The sequence below is a fragment of the Callospermophilus lateralis genome, chromosome 14 (assembly GCF_048772815.1).
Source record: "Callospermophilus lateralis isolate mCalLat2 chromosome 14, mCalLat2.hap1, whole genome shotgun sequence".
In the NCBI taxonomy this organism is placed as follows: Eukaryota; Metazoa; Chordata; class Mammalia; order Rodentia; family Sciuridae; genus Callospermophilus; species Callospermophilus lateralis.
Window position 1 is genome coordinate 35,337,543 of NC_135318.1, and position 20,317 is coordinate 35,357,859.

General features: G+C 51.8%; 1 protein-coding gene across 1 annotated transcript; it reads left to right on the forward strand.

The window, feature by feature from the left end:
* The first annotated feature begins 1,746 nt into the window (after window positions 1–1,746).
* Window positions 1,747–4,551, forward strand: Six3 (SIX homeobox 3). The gene is made up of 2 exons (XM_076833710.1): window positions 1,747–2,558; window positions 4,359–4,551. The coding sequence occupies exons 1-2, from the start codon at window positions 1,747–1,749 to the stop codon at window positions 4,549–4,551; spliced, it is 1,005 nt and encodes a 334-aa protein (XP_076689825.1).
* Window positions 4,552–20,317: the final 15,766 nt, after the last annotated feature.

A 20,317-nucleotide genomic window follows, 5' to 3' on the forward strand; every position in this document is an offset into this window, starting at 1 on the left:
CCAAACCGAGTCCTGTCTAAATATACACAGTGCACGGGGAAAGACGTCTGTGACCCCGACAAATCTTCCATAGTTACAGAAACCTCACAAAGGGAGGCCCGACTCAAGATGCTGATTACATCTTCTTAAAAGCAACATACCTAGGAATTAACACCCTCGCCTGGCCTGGGGGCTGTGATGGCCTCAGGGAGGGAGGGCCCTCTACATCCTGTGGACATTTTAGGGTCTGTTTTAGGCTTGCAATATTACTTTCCCATAGAGATTTAGTTTTATTATTATCATCATTATCATTATTAACTCATGGGCAAATAAACATTTTCCAGGCCTTGTCTGCTTTTTCAGGGTGGCCTCCAAAGTCTCAGTGCCCTTCTGGGGCTTATGGGCAGGCCCAGAGCAATCTAATATGTGGTGGCAGAGAGATGGTTCTGTACTCTCTAGGGTCCAGAGGGCTCCCAGGCTTCAGCTTCTCCACAACTCCAAGAGTCAGATGAAGTCTAGAGGAAAATAAAAAGTCAGATTGCTTTTTAAGATGGAAAGAAGTGTACTGTTATTTCCACTATTTTAAAATTCAAGGCAATTGGAGAAATCAAGGCTTCTTGGCTGGAAGCAGAGTAAAGTCCAGCTGATGCTGAGGGAGTTAGGATGGATATAACCAAAGGGCACAATCAGGGAGGCCAGAACCATCTTCAGCACCCTGGGTCCTGTGCTCAGGCTCCCAGGTGCTACATGCCCTCTATTCCAATCTGGGATCTGGTGACTGCTTAGCCAGGATCGGCGTGTGGTTGGCCCCATGATCTCATCTCTCCTTTCTTCCTTTCCACTATTAGTGCTCACATAGGCAGAAAGAGGCAGCCCGACGTGCACACCATGTGCAAACCTTGCCGGCCGGCTCTGCTGGCCCTGGGCCTCTCTTTGCAGGCAAGCCGCCTGGTGTTCCTGAGGCATGGGGAGACTCCAGCTTTCCAACAAAATCTCCCCTGTAATTGGTCATCTCTTTCAACTACTCAAGGTCCATAGCTTTTCGAATTTCTGAATCAACTTCTTTGGGGAAGAGGCAAGAGGAGGCTCAGAGACAGCCAGAGAAAAAAGGAAGGGGAGGGGGAGGAGGGGAAGTGGCGAGATTAAGAGTTGCAAAGATTTAAAAAAAAAAAAAAAATCTTTCTCCCTGGTCTCCCTCATTCCCTCCTCTCCCCTCCCCCCTCCTCTGGCTAAGTGGTAAAACCGTCCTTACGTTCTCGGTATTGATTGGCAGGGCTGACAGTGATTGGCAGTGGTTGCCGTGGCAACGCCACAACGACACGCAGCAGACCAATAGAAAAGCGAAACAAAATGTTTCAATGCTGCACTCACTGTGGATTTAGGGGAGATATTATGAGGCTGTTGTCATTAGGGCGATTGCTGTGGAATCGCTGAATCTTGACTCGGCAGTGGTTGGCTCTCGCTCTCCTCTCTCTCCCTCTCCCTCTCTCTGTCTCGGGTTCTCTCTCTGCGCGCGCGCACCGGGCCGCTCTCCTTCCTCCCTCTCTATGTGGCTGCGCGGGTGTGTGTGTGTGTGGATGTGTGTGGGGTGTGGGTGTCCCTTACGTCCTTCCTCCTCCCCCTCCTCCTCCTTCTGCTCCCCCCTCCTTTCCCTCACCTCCTCCCCCCTCTCCTCTCCCTCCTTCTGGTCCTCATCGCCCCTCTCCTCCTCTTCCTCCCCTCTCTCTTCCTCTCCCTGAATTTTCTCCTCTCCTCTCAGGTCAGTCCATGGTATTCCGCTCCCCCCTAGACCTCTATTCCTCCCACTTCTTGTTGCCAAACTTCGCGGATTCTCACCACTGCTCCCTACTTCTGGCGAGTAGCGGCGGCGGGAACGGTGCGGGAGGCGGCGGCGGCGAGGGAGGCGGCGGCGGCGGCGGCGGGAACCGTGCGGGAGGCGGCGGTGCTGGCGGAGCAGGCGGCGGCGGCGGCGGCGGCGGCTCCAGGGCCCCCCCGGAAGAGTTGTCCATGTTCCAGCTGCCCACCCTCAACTTCTCGCCGGAGCAGGTGGCCAGCGTCTGCGAGACGCTGGAGGAGACGGGCGACATTGAGCGGCTGGGCCGCTTCCTCTGGTCGCTGCCTGTGGCCCCCGGGGCGTGCGAGGCCATCAACAAACACGAGTCGATCCTGCGCGCGCGCGCCGTGGTCGCCTTCCACACGGGCAACTTCCGCGACCTGTACCACATCCTGGAGAACCACAAGTTCACCAAGGAGTCTCACGGCAAGCTGCAGGCCATGTGGCTCGAGGCTCACTACCAGGAGGCCGAGAAGCTGCGCGGCCGCCCACTCGGCCCGGTGGACAAGTACCGCGTGCGCAAGAAGTTCCCGCTGCCGCGCACCATCTGGGACGGCGAGCAGAAGACGCATTGCTTCAAGGAGCGGACTCGGAGCCTGCTGCGGGAGTGGTACCTGCAGGACCCCTACCCTAACCCCAGCAAGAAACGCGAACTGGCGCAGGCCACCGGCCTCACTCCCACACAAGTAGGCAACTGGTTTAAGAACCGGCGGCAGCGCGACCGCGCCGCAGCAGCCAAGAACAGGTCAGTGGCGGGGTCCGCGGCCTGGCTATAGCCTCCGGAGCCGGGGAAGGAATCAGGGGTTGAAATGCCGGCAAGGGGGGCATGGTAGGGGAGGCCGCCGAGCTCCGGAGAAGCCGCGTCTCTCTGGCCAGTTGGAGAAAGTTTCCGCTTGCCCCGGGCGCGCGGAAGAGGGGCGGGCTGTGGGTTTATTGACTGCTTTGCCGGAGAAGGGCTTTGGTCAGCGCGGAGAGCGAGTGCGTGCGACCCCGAGTGCCCACAGCCCTGGTCCCTGCCCCTGGGACCATTAGCGGAGCTTTGCACCGGCCCATCTCCTCTGCCCGACCCCAGCTAGGCGCTCCTCTGGGCCGAGACAGAGAAAGAAGGGAAACACTCCATGTTATCTGGTCCTTAATTCCATGCATTGCAAAAAAAAAAAATCCAAGAGAAAACCACGAATGTCAGGGAAAGGAGAATGAACCTAGGTCCCTGCCACAAAGGGGAAAGGCCACCGTGCTGAGGGTCGTCTTCTGGCAACACTGCAGTTTGCGGGTCCGGAGCAGGAGAGTCGGGCTGGGGGACTGCAGAGGCCTAGTGAGTGTGTTCGCGCTCGCGCGTGCGCGTGCATATCCTTGCTTTCATTCCCCAGCCCAGGAGCATCCCTTTGGTCCTTTAACTTGGGAAGCCGACAGGAACAGCCATGCTGCTGGCAAGTTGGTCACTAAGTCACAAAGTTATATACTGGATTTGATGGTCAGCGGAGCTGGTTTAGGAGGAAGTAAAGGAGAAAAAGAACTAGAGGAAGGGGGGTGTGGAGATGGGAAAGAAGGAAGACAGAAAGGAGGAAGTGGGTGAAAGCCCTGATGTGGAGCTTGCCTCCCTACTTAGCCTGAAAGTCGCAGGGCCTACTATAATACAAGGAGCAGGACCATCAGCTACTGGAAGCTGCTGGTGATTGCAGGCTGAGAGTGAGTTTCTGGATGTGTTATGATTTAGCTAGCCCAGGTCTGAGCCCAAGGTCCTCTCAGCCCTGCCTCTGCAGCCCACTTTTCGCCCGATGGGGGGAGCGCCCAGGGCCAGGCAAGGCCTCCTTATGGGGAGAACACAGAGACTCTAGGTTCAGGCAGCCAGTTCCTAGCTCGGGAAAGAGGCAGCCAGATCCTGCTCTGTGCTTCTCTCCTGCCTTCTTCTTCCTCCTTTCTCTCTCTCCCTCCTCTTTCCCCACTTTTAGCTCCCAACTTCCCCAATTTTGTCTTCCCCGGATCCTGCGCTCTGTGCAGGGATCCAGAAAGCAAAGCCGGCGGGTCCTAACCCGGGAGAGGCGGCGGGTGAGAAACCCGCGGCTCTGGGTGTGTGTTTGGGGGAGCCGGAGCAGGAGGCACTATGAGGACCCCACGCTCTCCAGGCAGCTGGTTCAGTCTGAAGAGGCCCTGGGGCTGGGGAGGAAGAAGCTCTCTGTTCCTCCTGACTTCTGCTCCTTCAGGGATCGTCGTCCTTTGCTGCGTGCCCAGGCCACCCCAGGCGGCCGGCCTCTGGTTCTACCTCTCCTGAGTCCGGTCCCTATCTGGGAAGCTTTGGGAAGCTTCCCTGGGGAAGGGAGCCGAGAGCCAAGACTCGGGCTGGGGAGTCTCTTCAGCGCCCAAGGAGTAGCTGGGTGCGTTGAAGGGATGAGCGCAGAGAGCGCAGTCGGGGGAGGCGGCTAGGGTCACTGGATCGGGGAAGGCCGGGGAGCGCGGGCGGCTGCAGGCCCGGCTCCCTGCAGCGCCGGGTAACCGGCTGGCGGGCCGTTGTGTTAGCGCGAGCACGGCTTTCTCTCTCCCGCAGGCTCCAGCACCAGGCCATCGGACCCAGCGGCATGCGCTCGCTGGCCGAACCCGGCTGCCCCACGCACGGCTCGGCAGAGTCGCCGTCCACGGCGGCCAGCCCCACCACCAGTGTGTCCAGCCTGACGGAGCGCGCGGACACCGGCACCTCCATCCTCTCGGTAACCTCCAGCGACTCGGAATGTGATGTATGATAGCCAAGGCTGCCCTCCTCCTCCCTCCCCCTCCTTCCCCTCCTCTTTCCCCTCCTCCTCCTAGCCCTCCTCCTCTTCCTCCTCTTCCTCCTCCATCCCCAGAACAAACCGAAATCAGGATACACAACCATACACACACATAAGTCCACACACACTCCCGCCCCAGCCAAAAATATATAAAAATCAAGAAAAATAACAAATTAACCGCAAACCATCAACAATCCCAAACCACCATCTACCACCACGGCCAACCCAAAGGACCGCGACGCCAACAGACAGTCACAAACGCTGATGTTGCGGGCAGGAAACATAAAAGAGGTGACAATTGTATACTTTCTAGGACAAGCACGGCTTCTCCTTTTGGTTCCCACGGACCCGGCACCCCACCTGCATGACGATTTATTTGTATCTGGGAAAATATTCTCTCTAGTTTAAAATGATTTAAAGAGTCGACTATACAAAAACAACCACCACCACGACGACAAGACGACAAAAGCAAAACAGACAAAAAAGGAAAAAAAATCTACCATCTCTGCTCCGAATTTGTTTAAAAAAAGAAAGAAAGAAAAAGAAAAAAAAAGAACTCCTCGAGAGAGAAATAGCAAATGTTTCTCGCCTTTTGTTGCTCTCTCTCTCTTTTTTCCTCTCTTGCTCTCTTTCTTTCTCTTTCTTCTCTCTGTTTTTAAGTCCAAGTATTGGTCAAACAAGATGCAATCTTCTGTTTTTTGTTCAGCAGACAATCATTTTCGTAAGCACCTTTTTTCTCTCTACTCTGTCACTGCCTGTGTGGGTACTGGTTATAAATGTGGAAAAAGAATAGTTATGACTGTAACAGATTTTTATTTTTATTTCAAAATTTTATATGAATTATGTATATCTTAATGATCGGTCATTTTCCCAGTTTGTAATATATGTGTAGAAATTGCCTGTATATGATATTGCTTTTTCTCCTCTCCCTTTCTTTCTCTCTTTCTCCCTCCTTTCTTCCTCCCACCCCGCTCACCTGTCTCTTTCCTTTTGGGGGTGTCCCCCTCCCACTCAGTGTTCCTGGCGTCGACTTGGTACTCAAGGCGTGGCGTGGTGGCCTGGGTTAGGAAGAGGGACCCCAGCGCTAGCGAAAGCGGAGAGTGAGACCGTAGTATTCTTATGCAAAAGCTATTTCAAGTATTTCTTAGCTGCTTTGGAGGTATCTCTCACTCCCCGTAGGGCGCTTTTACTGTTATCTTAACTGCGTGTTTATCTATATGTAAAAACTTTCTAAAGCAAATACAGTATTCTCCATTTTCTTATCACTCCCCGAGACTGGTGTTTTTATCCGCCCCTGGCCCGCAGCCCCAGGGTGCAGCGGCGAGCCTTGGCTCTCCTCGGGTTCGGTGGACCACCAGAGCTGGGGCAGGATTTCCAAGCTTGGTCTGAGCTTGGCTGGAGTTGGGTGGAAGGGCTGGATCGGGGCCTTCCGACGAGGGGCTCAAAGGAACCTTGAGCGAAAAGGCTGAGAGGACACAGGGTGGAGGGGGCTACCACAGCCAGTTTCTTCCGCCAGATGCCAGGCTCAGGTCCGCCCAGGAGCGTTTCCATCTGGGAATTTTAACCTGCCGAGGCCCTTGGGGTGCTTTGGGCATCTTTTGGTTGTTGTCGCTTTGCTTTTTAAAAGGAAAAACGCACAAGGTTGCCAAACCCAAGCATGCATCCTCAGCGATCTTGGAGGTGACAGGTTTGGTCTTCCTTTTTTTTTTTTTTTTTAACTTTTTTTTTGTGGTGGGGGAGGGGGTGGTATTGGGTGGGTTAGTACCGCGGTCCTGGTGAGAAATATATGGGAGCTAGGGAGCTGGGAATTTTCCCGAGTTTAGGACCTAGAATCAGGATTGGCCCCTGAACACCGTGTGTGTGTGTGTGTGTGTGTGTGTGTGTGTGTGTGAGAGAGAGAGAGAGAGAGAGAGAGAGAGAGAGTGTGTGACCGTGTGACTTGCCTTATGGTTCTTGATCTTTCTTCTTGAAATCTCTTCCCATCTTTTGGGATCAGTTCCTCCAGACCCTAAGACATTTCAGAAGTGGTTTACACTTTAAAACAAAAGCCAGGGAATGGGGGAAACCACAGACTCTTGTTCCTGCTGGTCCCAGCCTCCCTGCCTGGTGCAGGGGCCCCACAGATCCCAGGGATAGTGTGGCTGACCGTGGCTCTGCCGCTGCAGGGCAGGGCGGACTGGGCCCAAGGAGGAGTTGAAGAGGCAATTTCAGAAAAGTTGTCTTCACTTTGAAAGTCCAATTTCCAAAGCAAGGAGAATTAGAGCGAGACGTGCTTGGAATTTGACCTGCAGTTTCCAAATTAATTTTGACTTCCCATTTCCTTTTGTCTTCATCCTGGGCAGTGCCAAGGGAGTTTATGTGGACCAGGCTGGGCAGAGTGGCTGCCTTGTCTGAAGGTACACTGGGTAGCAAGAGGTCTGCTAGTCAGTGGCAATGAGGGTTCCTGTGGGGGTCCCTTCTTAGAACCAGGGGATCCAGTGGACATCCAGAGCCTCCAACTTCTGTGGCCTGGCTCACAGCGTCAGAATCTTCATGTGTTCACTGCCTGAGAAAATGTTCCCCCTGCAGCTGTTTCAGGAAATATTGACCCAGATAATAGGAGTCTGGGAAAGGAATCCCCTGGATTCTACCTGCCTTGATCCTTAGCTCATGGATGAGGGGTTCTGTTACTTGTTTTTCTTTTTAAATAGGTAGTCACATTCTTGACCCAAAACTTGGGCCTGGAACCCCAGAGAAGTGGCTGCCTCAGTATGGAGGGTCTGAGCAGCCAACTAACCAGAAATGATGGAAAGGGGTAGGGCATTGAGGAAGGGTAGATTTGAAGGCCCCAGCCTGGTGATACCGGGGCAGGTGCATTTTTGTTGGGTCAGGGGACAAACTTAGGAGTTATGTATGCTTCTTTCTGTCAACATAACCTGACAGAAAAAGCTGACTTGGGACATCAGTGCCCACTCCTTCTCCACTGAAGAAAGCAGGTTATCAGATTCCATAGCAACCTTCAGCTTGGAAGGCCTGGTCGCTGTTGGATGTCACCAGCCTCTTGCCTATCTGTCTGGCTTGCTATCACGTATTGGTATTGCTTCTCTCATCCCCTATATCTCTACCCAGGTCTGCACAAATACCAATATTCTACTCTCTGCACTTTTTGACCTTACCTACAAGTTCCCTGCAGGAAGAACAGGAGTGCTTGTCGAGGGTAGTGTATAAGTGTGCAATTCTGAATGTGGGGCTTTCAACACATAATCGAGGTTTGTATACAAAAGAAGGTGTGTATGATGTTTGGTAAAAGTGCATGTATAGAGAGAGCATCGGTATGTGTCTAGTTTGTGTTTTCATGTAAATTGCATGGAATATATAATACTTGTTTATGGTTTGAGCAGTTTATATATGCCTACTTCTGCAAGGAGTATTAGGGTGACCCCAATACACCTAGAGGATGCTTGCATGTTCAAGGGCTTTCTGTGCAGTGTCCTTGTGGGTCTTGGTTCTCTTGAAGACACGTGTGAGTTTCCTTGCTCTTAGTCAATCTGCAGATAAGACCACCAAGCTGCCCATCCCTAACAGGTCTTCCTTTCCCTTTAAGAAATGGGGTGTCACAATGGGTATTCATTGTCTGGAGGGAAAAGGGGGTGGGTTTTCTTAGTTTACCCTTTACATTGATAGACTGCAAATATTACTGTGGATTTGGCCTTTGCCTCTTTAAACATAGGAGTGGGGAGAAAGACACCCTTTTCTGGCCAGATCTCTCTTTTTGCCAGCTGCCTGCCCATTTTCTTTTTGGGTTGTCCAAAGCCATGGCCAAAGCAGTCCAAGCCTCAGAGGCTGCAGAGGCAGAACTCCAGGGCAAGACCTGGCTGAAGTACTGCTTGGAAGAAGCCACTCCACCTTGTGCCTAGCCACCTCACCCGGCTACCTCCTAGGAAGGTTGCAGATTGTATCTGGGCCAGTGGAGTGTGTCCTTTGATGTGTGTGAGTGCTGGCATGGGCCTCATGGGCCTGGATCAGGCTAGATAAGGTGGCCTAAAGCGTTAAGCATCAGTCCCCGATTTCTGGGCCGCATAGCAGCCTTCGAACTGGCTCCTCTTCTGGTATCCAAGTTTTGGACTTAACAACGCACTTCTCTGAGCACTGTGCACTTCCGCCCGGTGCCCCACCCCACAATGTATCCAACCTTCCAACCTTCTGCAGTGTGTTTAGGCCTCTGTGTACCTGGACCACCTACTTTAGGGTGCAAGGAGTTTTAAGAATACCAAACCACTTGGCGACTTAGGGATGTTTTCTTCTCGGGCTCCCTCAAAGAAAAACAATGGCAATCCAGGATTTGCATCTGAAATCCAAAGGGCTCTTGGGGTGTGAAACTGAAAACAAAAACAAAACAAAACAAAACAAAAAATCTGTCTGTATCAAAGACCTGACCTCTAGAAGCTTCCTGAGGAAAGATGGGCCAATTTACTCCTGGTCTGCTCACCTCTCCCCCTACCTTGCCCTTCCTGCCCCTGGCCTCAGCCCAGAGCCTCCACCAGGCTCCTCTTTTTGCCCTTCTCAAATCCTGCGGAATCGACTGCCCAGTGCCAACACAGTTGATTATCCCCTGAGAGACGGGCAACTGATTAACATGAAATGACCCGGAAGCTGCCACGGCGCAGGGCGGGGATGCCGATCGATAGTGTGGCTAGAGGCCCTTGAGCCTGGCAGGTCGGGGCTGGGATTGGTGTTAGAGGCGGTGGCACTAAGCAGGGGTGGCCAGACTTTGGATAGGCGCCTAGCACTGGTGAGGCACTGAGTAGACCAGACTCAGGCCTAGGCACACCTAGGATGGTGGTGAACCCTAGTGTGGGCTGTGGAGGCGGGCTGAGAGGAGAATGGAACACCCTGGCACATTCTGGAAACAGCGCATCACCAGGATCGCGGCAGCTTGCAGCCTAGCTTCGGTCCTGTGGCACCTTGGACGCGTGAACGTCCCAATCACTCTTCCCAGTCTTCTGCCGACTCCGGGGCCCTCTCATCCTGCCTAGGCCTTTGTGTGGCTGTCACCTGGAACATCCGCAGCCACCTCAAGGTTTTCATGGGCCCTCTCCTTGTCTCTTCCACCCCGAAGCACGAAAGCGGAGACTCCTGGCGTACCAGGACCCTGGGTCACAGATCCTCACTTTCAGACCCTCTCAGCTTCCACTGTCGAAGCCCTTTCCGGTCGGTCCCAGCTGAGCTGAGCCTCCAGGCCCCAGTGTGCTGGCTGGGGTGGCCGTCTGGCCCCAGGGAGGGAGGGGGATGGTGAGAGGGAGCCAGGGAGGAGGGGAGCAGTACTAGCCCGGCTCCAATTTCTCCGGTCAGCTGAGCACAACTTTCCATTCGAGTGTATTCATGCAGCGGCTGATTGAGCTCCGCTGGGCGGGAGGGGCTTGGAGGGAGGGGGCAGGCACAGCCGGGGGAACACAGAGGCAACGCCACACACACACACACACACACACACACACGCACGCACACACTCACACCTCACCCCCAAGCCATTTCAGCACAAACGCAGTCTTTTCCTTACATTCACCTGCCCCTGGAGCAATTTCCTAACACTCATAGATCTCCTTTCCTACACAGCACAAGGTCTGTCTTTCTGCTTTACCCTTTGAATATTTTACATTAGTCCTCAGACACAAATACAAGAGTCCTTCATTCTCTTTCTTTTTTCCAGGTCTCTTCTCCAGGATGTGTACACTCCAAAGTGGCATGAATACACACACAGACCTGTCCAACCTCACAATCATGCCCTGCTACAAAGCTATCCAAATGCACACTGCAATAGAAACCTACATCTGTGTAAAATAACACTAGCACCCACAGATCTGAAGTGCACAGCCTGTCATACATAGAGGGGTGAGGCTCAGTAAAAGTTTGCACATGAGAAAGGGAACAGAAGAGCAATAAACTCAGAAGACTCAGCCACTACTATACATTCACCAAGACAAACACACAGAGGATACTCAGAATAAAGCCTCAAACACAAGTGAACCTGGTACCCAATCTAAAGACATAGTAGAAATACTACCCATAGGCATTCAACCCCAAACCACATAGCCTAACTCTGCATTCAGCACAGGAGGTCAACATTTGCCCAACCTCATCTATTCCCAGAGCGAGAGAGTGCGCGCGCGCACACACACACACCCCTCCAAAGAAGACAGAAAACTAGATAAGCACTTTCAGAGAAACATGCTCACTCTTGGGAATGAGCAGGTAAACAGAGCTTCCATTTTATAACCCACCCCAAATGCCCAGGGTATGCTGTTTTGCAGAGCAAAAAAGGAAGGCAGAATAAAGGGGAAGAGCCATCAGAGAATAGAGGGAAGAGCAAGATGAAGAAGAGAGGAAAGAAAGGTAAATTGAAGCAAAGTTGGGTGGTGGGGAGGACAGGAACAGGAAGGATTGAAGAGAAAATAAGGAGCATCTGCTTCCCAGGGCAGGCTAGGGAGGCCAGATTTGGTTGGGGAAAGGTACCATTGTAGTGTGGGGACAAATCAGTCTTATGAAAGCACTTAGGGGAGAATGCTGACTTGGGGCCAACTAGACCTGGAAAATGAACCAAGTACTGCACATGTGAGTGGCAGTCTGGGACCTGGAAGTGCCCAGGTCTCCTTATAGACCCAGGGTCCAGGCAGCTTCCTCTGCCCAGAAGAGTCCCTCCAAGATAGCATCCACCTTCCCACACCATGCTCCATGCACTCAGCATCAACCTTTTCTCTCCCACCCCACACTATCACACACACACTTCCTTTTATGGAGCCATGCTCCTGACACACCCAGCCACTCCTGTGCACATGCACACATACTCCCTATGCCTGCTACAGTGGGCACTTGCACACTGCTCCCTTCTCCTCAACTGCTCAGGACAGAAAAACATGTTCGTTCTAGCAAAGACTTCCTACTTTTTGCTTTTTGGGAAAAAATGTAGGGCTAAACCTAAAGGAGTCTAACCCGACGACACTGAGGACTTTACAGAATGTGCTGGCAGGCAGGGAAAACACCTGCAAGGCATATGCACATGTATGTGTTTCCTCTGGCTGCACCTACAGGAGCTCTGCCAGGCTGCTTGCGCCGGGGCTCAGGGAGCAGACCCTCTCTGCCGTGAATGGAAATGCCTGAGTGGCTGCAGGGGCGCAGGCCAGGCTAGCACCTGTGGAGGAGATCATACACGTGCCTATGACTTGCCGGTGCTTTTCTCTATCGCCAGCACATTCTATAAAGAGTTCGGTGTCTGAAGGAAAAGATGAGGTTTGGGACCAGCGGGTAGTGCCCTGCGGGGTAATCAGATTCCTGGAGGTAAAGGCAGGAACGGTGTATGCGGTGCAGGAACCTACACAGGTCTGAGGAAAGGTGAGGGCGAGCGCGGCGAGGGGTGTTGGAAGCAGTCCCCTGGGGCCGGGTTTGTGGGTGCGCTCCCCCCTGGGTGCGCTCCTCACCTCCCCGCCTGGGCGGCGTCCTCTCGGGTTGGGCCTTTGTCCCCCCTTCCCAGGCTCGGACTCGGTCTTTCTTCATTCGGGCCGCTGGGAGGCGCTGTGACCTCAGCCCGCCCTCTCCCGGCCTCTTCCTGCTAACACTGCGGTCCCCGCGCCGCGCCGCCTTTCCCGGCGCCGGGTCCCCGCAGTGCTGGGCCGCTCCGGGCGACGGCCCCGGCCTGTGGCTGGGGGCGGCCTGGAACGCTTCCAGGCCGGCACTGGCTTTAGTTTGTTGGATTTTGAGATGAGTATTTACCATCATAATTAATTTGCGACTATTATTCAACAGAAATTCTTAGCAAGGCCCCTAATGACTGAGCGCGCTGCTAATTAGCGGCGTGGACGCCTTTGGCTCTGCAGCCCTGGACGCACGCCGCCGCCTCCTGCCTGCCTGCACCTCGTCCGTCCGCCATGAAACGGACGCTCTCCCGCCAGGCCCAACTTCGAGGAAGAACTGAGGACCCACAGACACACGTGCTTGTGCAGGCGTATGGAATCCAAGCCACAGCCACCACTGCCTTTCCCCCATATATCTGACCTGAAGAGTCAGCGATTACAGGGAATGGGGAAAATTAATTTCAGAGAGGACCATGACTTGGTCACTGTCACACAGCAAGCCTCTACCGTCATCCCCCTACGCCTATTCTGCTACCTACTTTTCTGAGATCTTTCGCGGGGGGACACACAGGGTGAGGTGTAAGTGAGAGCAGAGAGTTGGGTAGGGCAGGGAGTGGCCCCTCCAGGCTTTGCGGGTCTGGACGGCCACCCATCAGGAAACCTGCTCTAAAACCTTGCAGTGTGTCCCACCATGTTTCCTACAAGCCTCCTACTGGGGCCAGGTGGGAGTGCAGTGTCTGCCAGAGGCTAGGCACAGGACTTCCAACAAAGCCCAGGGGATGAACAGGGATTTTAGCTGGCTCCCCTCCCAGAATGAATGGGCCTCTATGAGCTGCCAGGGCTTCCTTGTGGACTGGGACTCTGAATGTGAAGTGTATGGAGATCGTGAACTTTGTTGAGTGTGCAGTGAGGCTATTTTGCAGAGTCCTTTGAGGTGCAAGAAAAATGTTTACCTCACTCAGGTGACACATCTACATACAGATGTGCCTGGAAGCCTGTTGAGAGACCCATGTGCACTGGTGGGTATGATGTGTCTTGGTCCCAAAATATCACATAGGTTCTCTAAGATAGGAGAGGAGAGAACAAGCATGATTTAGGCCTGCCCTCCAGTTGCTCACAGTCTTGTGCGAGGGATAATTGAGGTCATCAGTTGAAAACAGACCCCTTGTTAGGCACACGTGGGATGTCTCCAGGAGTGTCAAATTTGTGATTAATTACAAATTTGGGAAGAGATGGCATTGACAGAGAGATGGACTGGATTGAGTGGAAGGGATTCCAGGAAGGAAGGGCTGGAGCACAGCAGGAGCAGGTGCTGGTTGCGGTGGGGAGCAGGGCAGTGGGGCTGGTGCAGGGGCTGGTGTGATGTGGGTGGGGCCCATGAATGTTGACAAGCTGGAAATTCAGCCTGAGGAAGGGTGAGTTGCAAAGTCACACAAATTGTGTGGCCTTGATCCTCTGGGCTCTGGGAAGACAATAAAGTTTTGTAAAAGCATTAAGGGGCCACATCTAGAACTCAAGGACTTCAGTTGGAGGGAGGGAGAGAAACTGAAGACAGGAGGGCCCTTGGGATACTTTCCTATTGGCAGGCAAGAAGCAAAGGCTTGAGTTAGGGCCACATTATTGGTGAAAGGTATTTCCAAGGAGGACTTGATGACCAGTTGGAGATCTATGGGCTCCTTAACATCCCAACCTCGGTGTTTGTCCCCATTTTTATGAATCTGTGACCGGGCCCTAAATCCTGTCCTCCCCATCCCAGTTCCTCCAGAAGCATGGTGAGAAGTTTGTAAGTGAACTCCCCAACAATCAAATTCTTCGCACCTTGTTCTGGAAGCCATCCCTTACCTAGAACGGGAGTCCTGTATGTCTAGATCGCCCATGCCCACCCATCTGCCTTGGTTCCACTCTGCCCTAACAGGCTCTGAGGGGCTGCCTATGTGGGCAGGAAACCAGCATGCGAGGTGAATGGGAGGAGGACCCATATGAAGGTCCCCGGGTAGTTCAAGGTGTAGCAGGGGACCCAGATCACCACTTCTTCACTCTGCTGGAGATTGTCCTCGGTGACTTTCAGAAAGGAGCTGTCTGCTTGGGACAGCTATGCATCTGGTAATTGGATAAAGATGATTTAGAGACAGAGATGTGGAGTGAGTTGGAATTAAACTTGTTTCTCAGTCCACAGTCCAGCGATGATTCCATTGCGCCTCTCCTCAGAGCCTGGAGGGTACATGTGACCTGGACAAGTCACACCAGTGGATGCCTGCTTGCGTGGCCTTGGCTACAAATACCTACTGAGTGTGTAGGGGTGTGTGTATGGGTGTGTGTGTGTGTGGTGTGACAGGTATGAGGGAGCAGGACAGGGCAACTTCATCTTCCTGAACCGCTCAGGGGTCCTAGTCTGAGCAGTGAGTGGGAGCACAAGGAGGTGTGTGGGGAAGGATGGAGGCAGGCCCTCTGTCCTGGTTCTGCCAGAGTCCAGGGGAGAATGGCCCTATGAAAGCTATTCCAACCCGCGGGCAAGTGAAGAGGACTTGAGCTAAGGCTACAGAACTGACCAAAGGCATCTCCGAGGAGGAATGCTGAGGGTTAGAAGAGAGCGCGGAGGCAGAAGAAAAAACCCGTTTCTTGGTGGTAGGAGGAAGGGAGATTCCAAGATTCCCTGGAGAATGTCCAGATACCAGTTGAACTTTATGAGCTGGAGACCCGGGAAGCTTCTCTTCCGCCCCCAGGAAGCCCAGAAAGCCCTCCAGGGAGCTCTGCGTCCTCCTGCGGCCAGATGCCCCTTTGCTCTAGCTGTGCGCACCCAGGCAACAAGCAAAAACAGGTCCTGGGCGGAAAGCAGCGCGCGCTCTAGAGACATCGGCGGGTTTTTGCTGCCACCTCGCGGCGATGGCTCGCAGCATCCCAGCTCTGCGCGGCGGGCCGGGGCGGTGCGCACTGGTTGCCTGCGGTCCTGGTCTCACTGAGGGTCCACTTCGGCCTGGCTTTTCAGGCATTTCTTTACCCAGGACAGGTTCCTTCTACTCTTAAAGAAGTCTGTGATGGACCGAGTCCCGTCTTACACCAAAATCCAGTTTTGCCGTTACAGGACACTCTGCCCTGGCCTGTGTGATCTGGGTTCCCCTTTCCTCTTTCCTCTTGCTTTACTATTTGATTCCATGACTGTCCAAAGGTCCAGCGAAGGGCTTCTTCTCTCCTGCACTACTATCTTTCTCTTCTGCCAACACCTCTGGGGCTGGCCTGGATGAATCGTGGGCTCTCTTCCACAGTCTGTCTGCTGAAAAGCCACACCGCCTTGTTGAGCACCTGTCATGTGCCAGGCGCTAAGGTACACATAGGGGACAGTGAATGGCAACCCAGATCCTGACCCTGCCATTATAGTTTAGGGGAAGCAGAGAAATGCAACACACAAATTATAATTTAAATGGCCATATGGAAGTGGGAACAAAGAGGAATTTGAAGCAGACACCGCCTTTTTTTAACCTTGGGTGATAGAGATGGGATCCAGGATCTCGGCATGCTGGATTAGACCTCTACCACTGAGCTACACCCTCAGTCCTGAAGCAGACCTGTCCCACAAGTATTAGTTTTGGGGGGAGAAGGGAAGGACAATGTAGGGGCTGGGAAGAGCATGTCCAGAGACACTCAGGTGCAAAGGACTTTGGGTACTGAGAGGGGCTGCTGTTTTCCTGGGGTCTTCCCTGGTCTCAAGATGAAGTCTTTGCCCCACTCTGGACAGTACAGCCAGCTTTGGCTAATGTATTGAGTAAGCTCATAGAATGGCAGAGGTAATCCCCAGTTTCCCCCTTCTAAATAAGGGAAACTGAGATTCCAAATCACTTAAGACTTAAGTCTCTGTCCTTAAGTACACAGCTAGCTAGGTGGCTCTAAACTAGTTAGAGTCCAAAACAGTGCCCAAGTAAGGCTGGCTTCCAGTCCAGGTGGCCTGAGAGGGGAAGTGGGGGAAGGCAAGAGGAGCCACCGCAGGCTCTCTTTTCTCAAATACTGTTTTTTGCCTGGTCCTTTCTCATGCAGCATACATACTGACCCTCAATCTCTTCTACACATCCAAAATTCAAAGGCTTTGGTTTTTGTTTGTTTGTTGAGTATGTGCACTGCCAAAATGATTTGGCAGCCAAACCTGACCTAAACTGTATGAAGCTATTTAAAGTCTATTTATCCACTTGGCATGGATATTAGATGTTTCACTGCAGATATATTAATGCATCTGATTAGGTACTGTTCCAGACCCACCAGGGTGATATTAGGTAATATATAATAGGTACACTAATATACCATTATATGTACCTTTTCTTTTTCTTTATGTTTCTCCTCCTCCTTCTCCTTCTGCTTCTCTTTCTCCTCTTCCTACTACTTCTCCTCCTCCTCCCTGTCCCCCCACCTGCTAGTGCAGAGGATGAAACCTATGGCCTTGTACATATGAGGTAAGGACTCCACCACTGAGCTACATTCCCCACTCAGTGTACTGTTCTGAAATATCCAAAATTGTGAATTCCCAAAGGTTTTGGGAAAGGGATTGTGTTCTATTGGAATGAGCCTGTATTGCCTGAGGATAGAGTTCATGGTGGGATAAGAAATTGGAAGAGTTGGAAATGAAATCATGCAAATGGATAAACCACAAAGGATAAAGGTCATAGGAAGGGTAGGTCAAATTGACTGTGGGACAGTGTCACGGAGCCTGGCAGCTCACCAGGACTTAATATGAGCTGTGCCTCTCCCTGCTGATCAGGGGAGCAGTGCTGTGGCTGGAGATAGGCATGGATAACATGGAAGGCCTGGGCAACTTCCCCTGGACTGTCCCCACAATGGAGAAAACCTGGAATGTCACCTAGGATGCCACTCAGCTGGTGGTGAACTAAACTTTCCTGGGAATGTCAGTGCAGTCCAACAGCTGAATCTCCAAACAGTTCTCAGACCCCTATGAACATGGGCTCTGCCCTACCTGCCTTTCTGTAACCAGGAGCCATAGTATCTGGAGACATGGGTAGGGACATGACACTCCTCTTCTGAAAGGCCAACTGGGAAGTTCAGTGCTAGGAAAGACATAGAACTGATTGGGAGGCCAGTTGGGATAAAGACCTGGAACAAGTCTGGGTCTTTATGTTTCTCATTCTTCATCCAGGGACTTTAGGTCTCAGGGTGACACTACTGCCTCAGTCAAGGCCCTTTGGGACTGTCCTTACTGAGCTTAGGCCAATAGACACTACCTCTCTAATAACAACCACAGCAGAAATCGAAAATTTCCTTTTATACTTGAGAGAGTTCTAGAACTCTTCCTCCCAAGCAGGGGAGTGGTTGAAAGAATGAAAATGGAAGAAGAAATTCTCAAGGTCATAAAAGGTTTTATTTATTTTTGTTTTTTATTTTTAAAATTGTGGTACTATACGACGAAATTCACCTTTCTCATCATTTTGAAGTGTAAAACTCAGTGGTATTCAGTGGATTCACAATGTTGGAGAAACTATCATCACTATCTAGTTCCAGAACATTTTCATCACGCTAAAAGGAAATCCCATACCTATTAAACACTCACCATGGCTCCCTCCCTCATTCCCCCAGCCCCCTGGCAACCACTAATTTACTTTCTGTCTCTATGGTGGATAATTCATCTAAATGGACTCATTTTGTGTGTGTGTGTGTGTGTGTGTGTGTGGGTGTGTGAGTGAGATAGAGAGGGAGAGAGAGAATCTCATCTTTTTTGTCTGTCTTCTTTCACTTAATATAATGTTTTCAAGGTTCATCCATTGTACCATGTATTATGCCATCCTATTTTATGGCTAAATAATATTTCTTTATATGAATGGGTAAGTTTGTTTCACATCACTACAATGAAATACCTAACACAGGCTACTTATGAAGTCAAGAGATGTTTATCTTGGCTCATAGTCCTGGAGGTTCAAGTTCAAGATTGGTCCCACTGAGAGAGCACATATCAGAGCAAGCATTCATATAACAATCCAGGAAGCAAAGAAAGACAGGAGATGACAGGAGTCCCAAATCCCTTTTGAGGGCTTGCCCCCAATCACCTAAGGACTTCCCATGTGGCCCCTTCTCCTAAAGGTCCACAGGATGCCCTAGTAGGGGCACATTGGGAACCTGCCTTTAATTTATGGACACTATGTTCATATCATAACAATGGATAGACCACATTTTGCTTGTATTTATTTATTGACAAAAGTGGGTTTTTGCTCCTGTTCAGGGAAAGCAAGAGATAAAGGGGGAGACGTGCAGGACCATGTGCATTGGGTCACCTATCTGAAAGTGGCTACATTTTGGCTATAGAAGGAAAAGTCATTTGAATTGAAGACCTTTGGCCATTGTCATCAGGTACCTTCCCCAGACACACAGCCCCTATACACTCTGCTGTTTCTCAGCACATTCATTTAAGACAATTTTACCCTGTTCCCGGGTAAAAAAGAAGCCATGGGCCTAGCAGCCACCTAGGTCAGGAGTCAGGGAATATGTGGGTATTTGAAGCCAGGGGTGAGGATGAGAGCAAAATCCTGCCTGGAGATGCGGGAAGACTCCCGGAGCAGCCAGGGAGGATTTGGGGGGAGCTAAGTGTCCTCTTCCTTCTTGAGGGCTCTCCCCACGCCTGCTCTCTGCTTGCTCCTCTTTGCTGCTGAGCCTAGGGAGGAATGCAAACTTGACCTTCAGTGGGAAAAAAAAAAAGGGTTTGGTACAGGAAGCTTTAAAGTTGAAAATAAAATGGTCAATTTCAAGAAAGAGTTTTGGATACACTGCTAAGTTGACATCTTGGCCAGGGCCAGCTCTCCACTGTCCTGGCTGTTCTCTCCCAGACTGGGACTCACCCTGGGTGGCAGAATTCACACTTTCTCCAGACCCAGGGAAGCACCAGACTCGCCTCTCCAGGTCAGTCAGGTGGGTAGAGTCAGTCCCCCTGATCATGTCCCTGGGCATCGGGAGGAAAAATCCACCTCTACAATAAAGCTACAGGTAAGTGCCTAAAAACGTAAGCCTTTACATGACAGAGAAAGTCTCAGAGGAAGGAAGAAGGCAAACTTAACCTGGATGCATCCTAGGTATCAGGCAGGATCTCAGTTCTTTTGCCCATCTTATTTCTTATCATACTCACAACATCCTGTGAGATGAGTATTTTTATCCCCATCTCACAGTTGAGAAAGCTGAGACCCTGGGAAGATTACTGGATGCTTGCTAGTCCTTTTCCTCACCCTAAGGTTACCCTGCAGTAGGGTAAAGATTTCCATCACAAGTTCTTCTCTCTTCCTTCTTCCAGGAACCTGGTGACACCGGAGCCCTGGTAGTGTGTGTGAGGTGTGTGTGTGTCCTTCTAAAGGAGTGGCTGGGGGCCTGAGCCCTGGGTGAAAGGCCTGGCTTGAGGACAATCCTGTGGAGCTCCTTTCCCTGAGGCTCCATCATAGACTTATAGAAAGATGACACATCCTCTGGTCTCTCTGGTTAAACTACTCCCTCCCCAGCAGGGCTCACCTCCTTCTGTGGCTGTTCAGTTCTTCCATCTGGGCCAGAATTTCTCCCTCATCCCTCTGCAAGAACTTGAGCTGTGTCATTTTTGATGTTTATTTAAAGTATTATTACACTAAACACCTGTGGCTATGGGAGTCTGGAAGGACACTCCCCTGGGACATAGGGGACTCCTGAGTCACTGCAGAAGGGCTTGGAGACAGGGTGGGTATGGTAACCTGAGCTGGGAAGGGTGACTCAGAGACACCTGAGTCATCCTGACGATTCAAAAACAGAAAAAGAACCCTGTGGGTGGTTGAAGGGGAGATGGGATTTAAAGTAGCAGGCGGAAGGACTCTCCTCAGGTTGAGGGGAAGATACCCTGTCGGGTAGAAATTGCTGGACTAACAAGGTGCCCCCACTGAGATGCCCTGGCCACCAGGAAGCCCAAGACCACAGTCTGCCCAGCCTTATAGGGATTTGGAATATGGCTCATCTCTTCTGCTACACTGGAGTAGGGCTGCATCAAATGCACTTTCATTCCACCCACAGCACCTACCATAAAACCCGGCACCCCTTGCTGAATTATGAGTGAGCAAATGAACAGGCATCTGCTTAGAGTTGTAGATAAAGAGGCCAGGCACTACTGACCTATGCAGGATATTGTGAGGGAAATC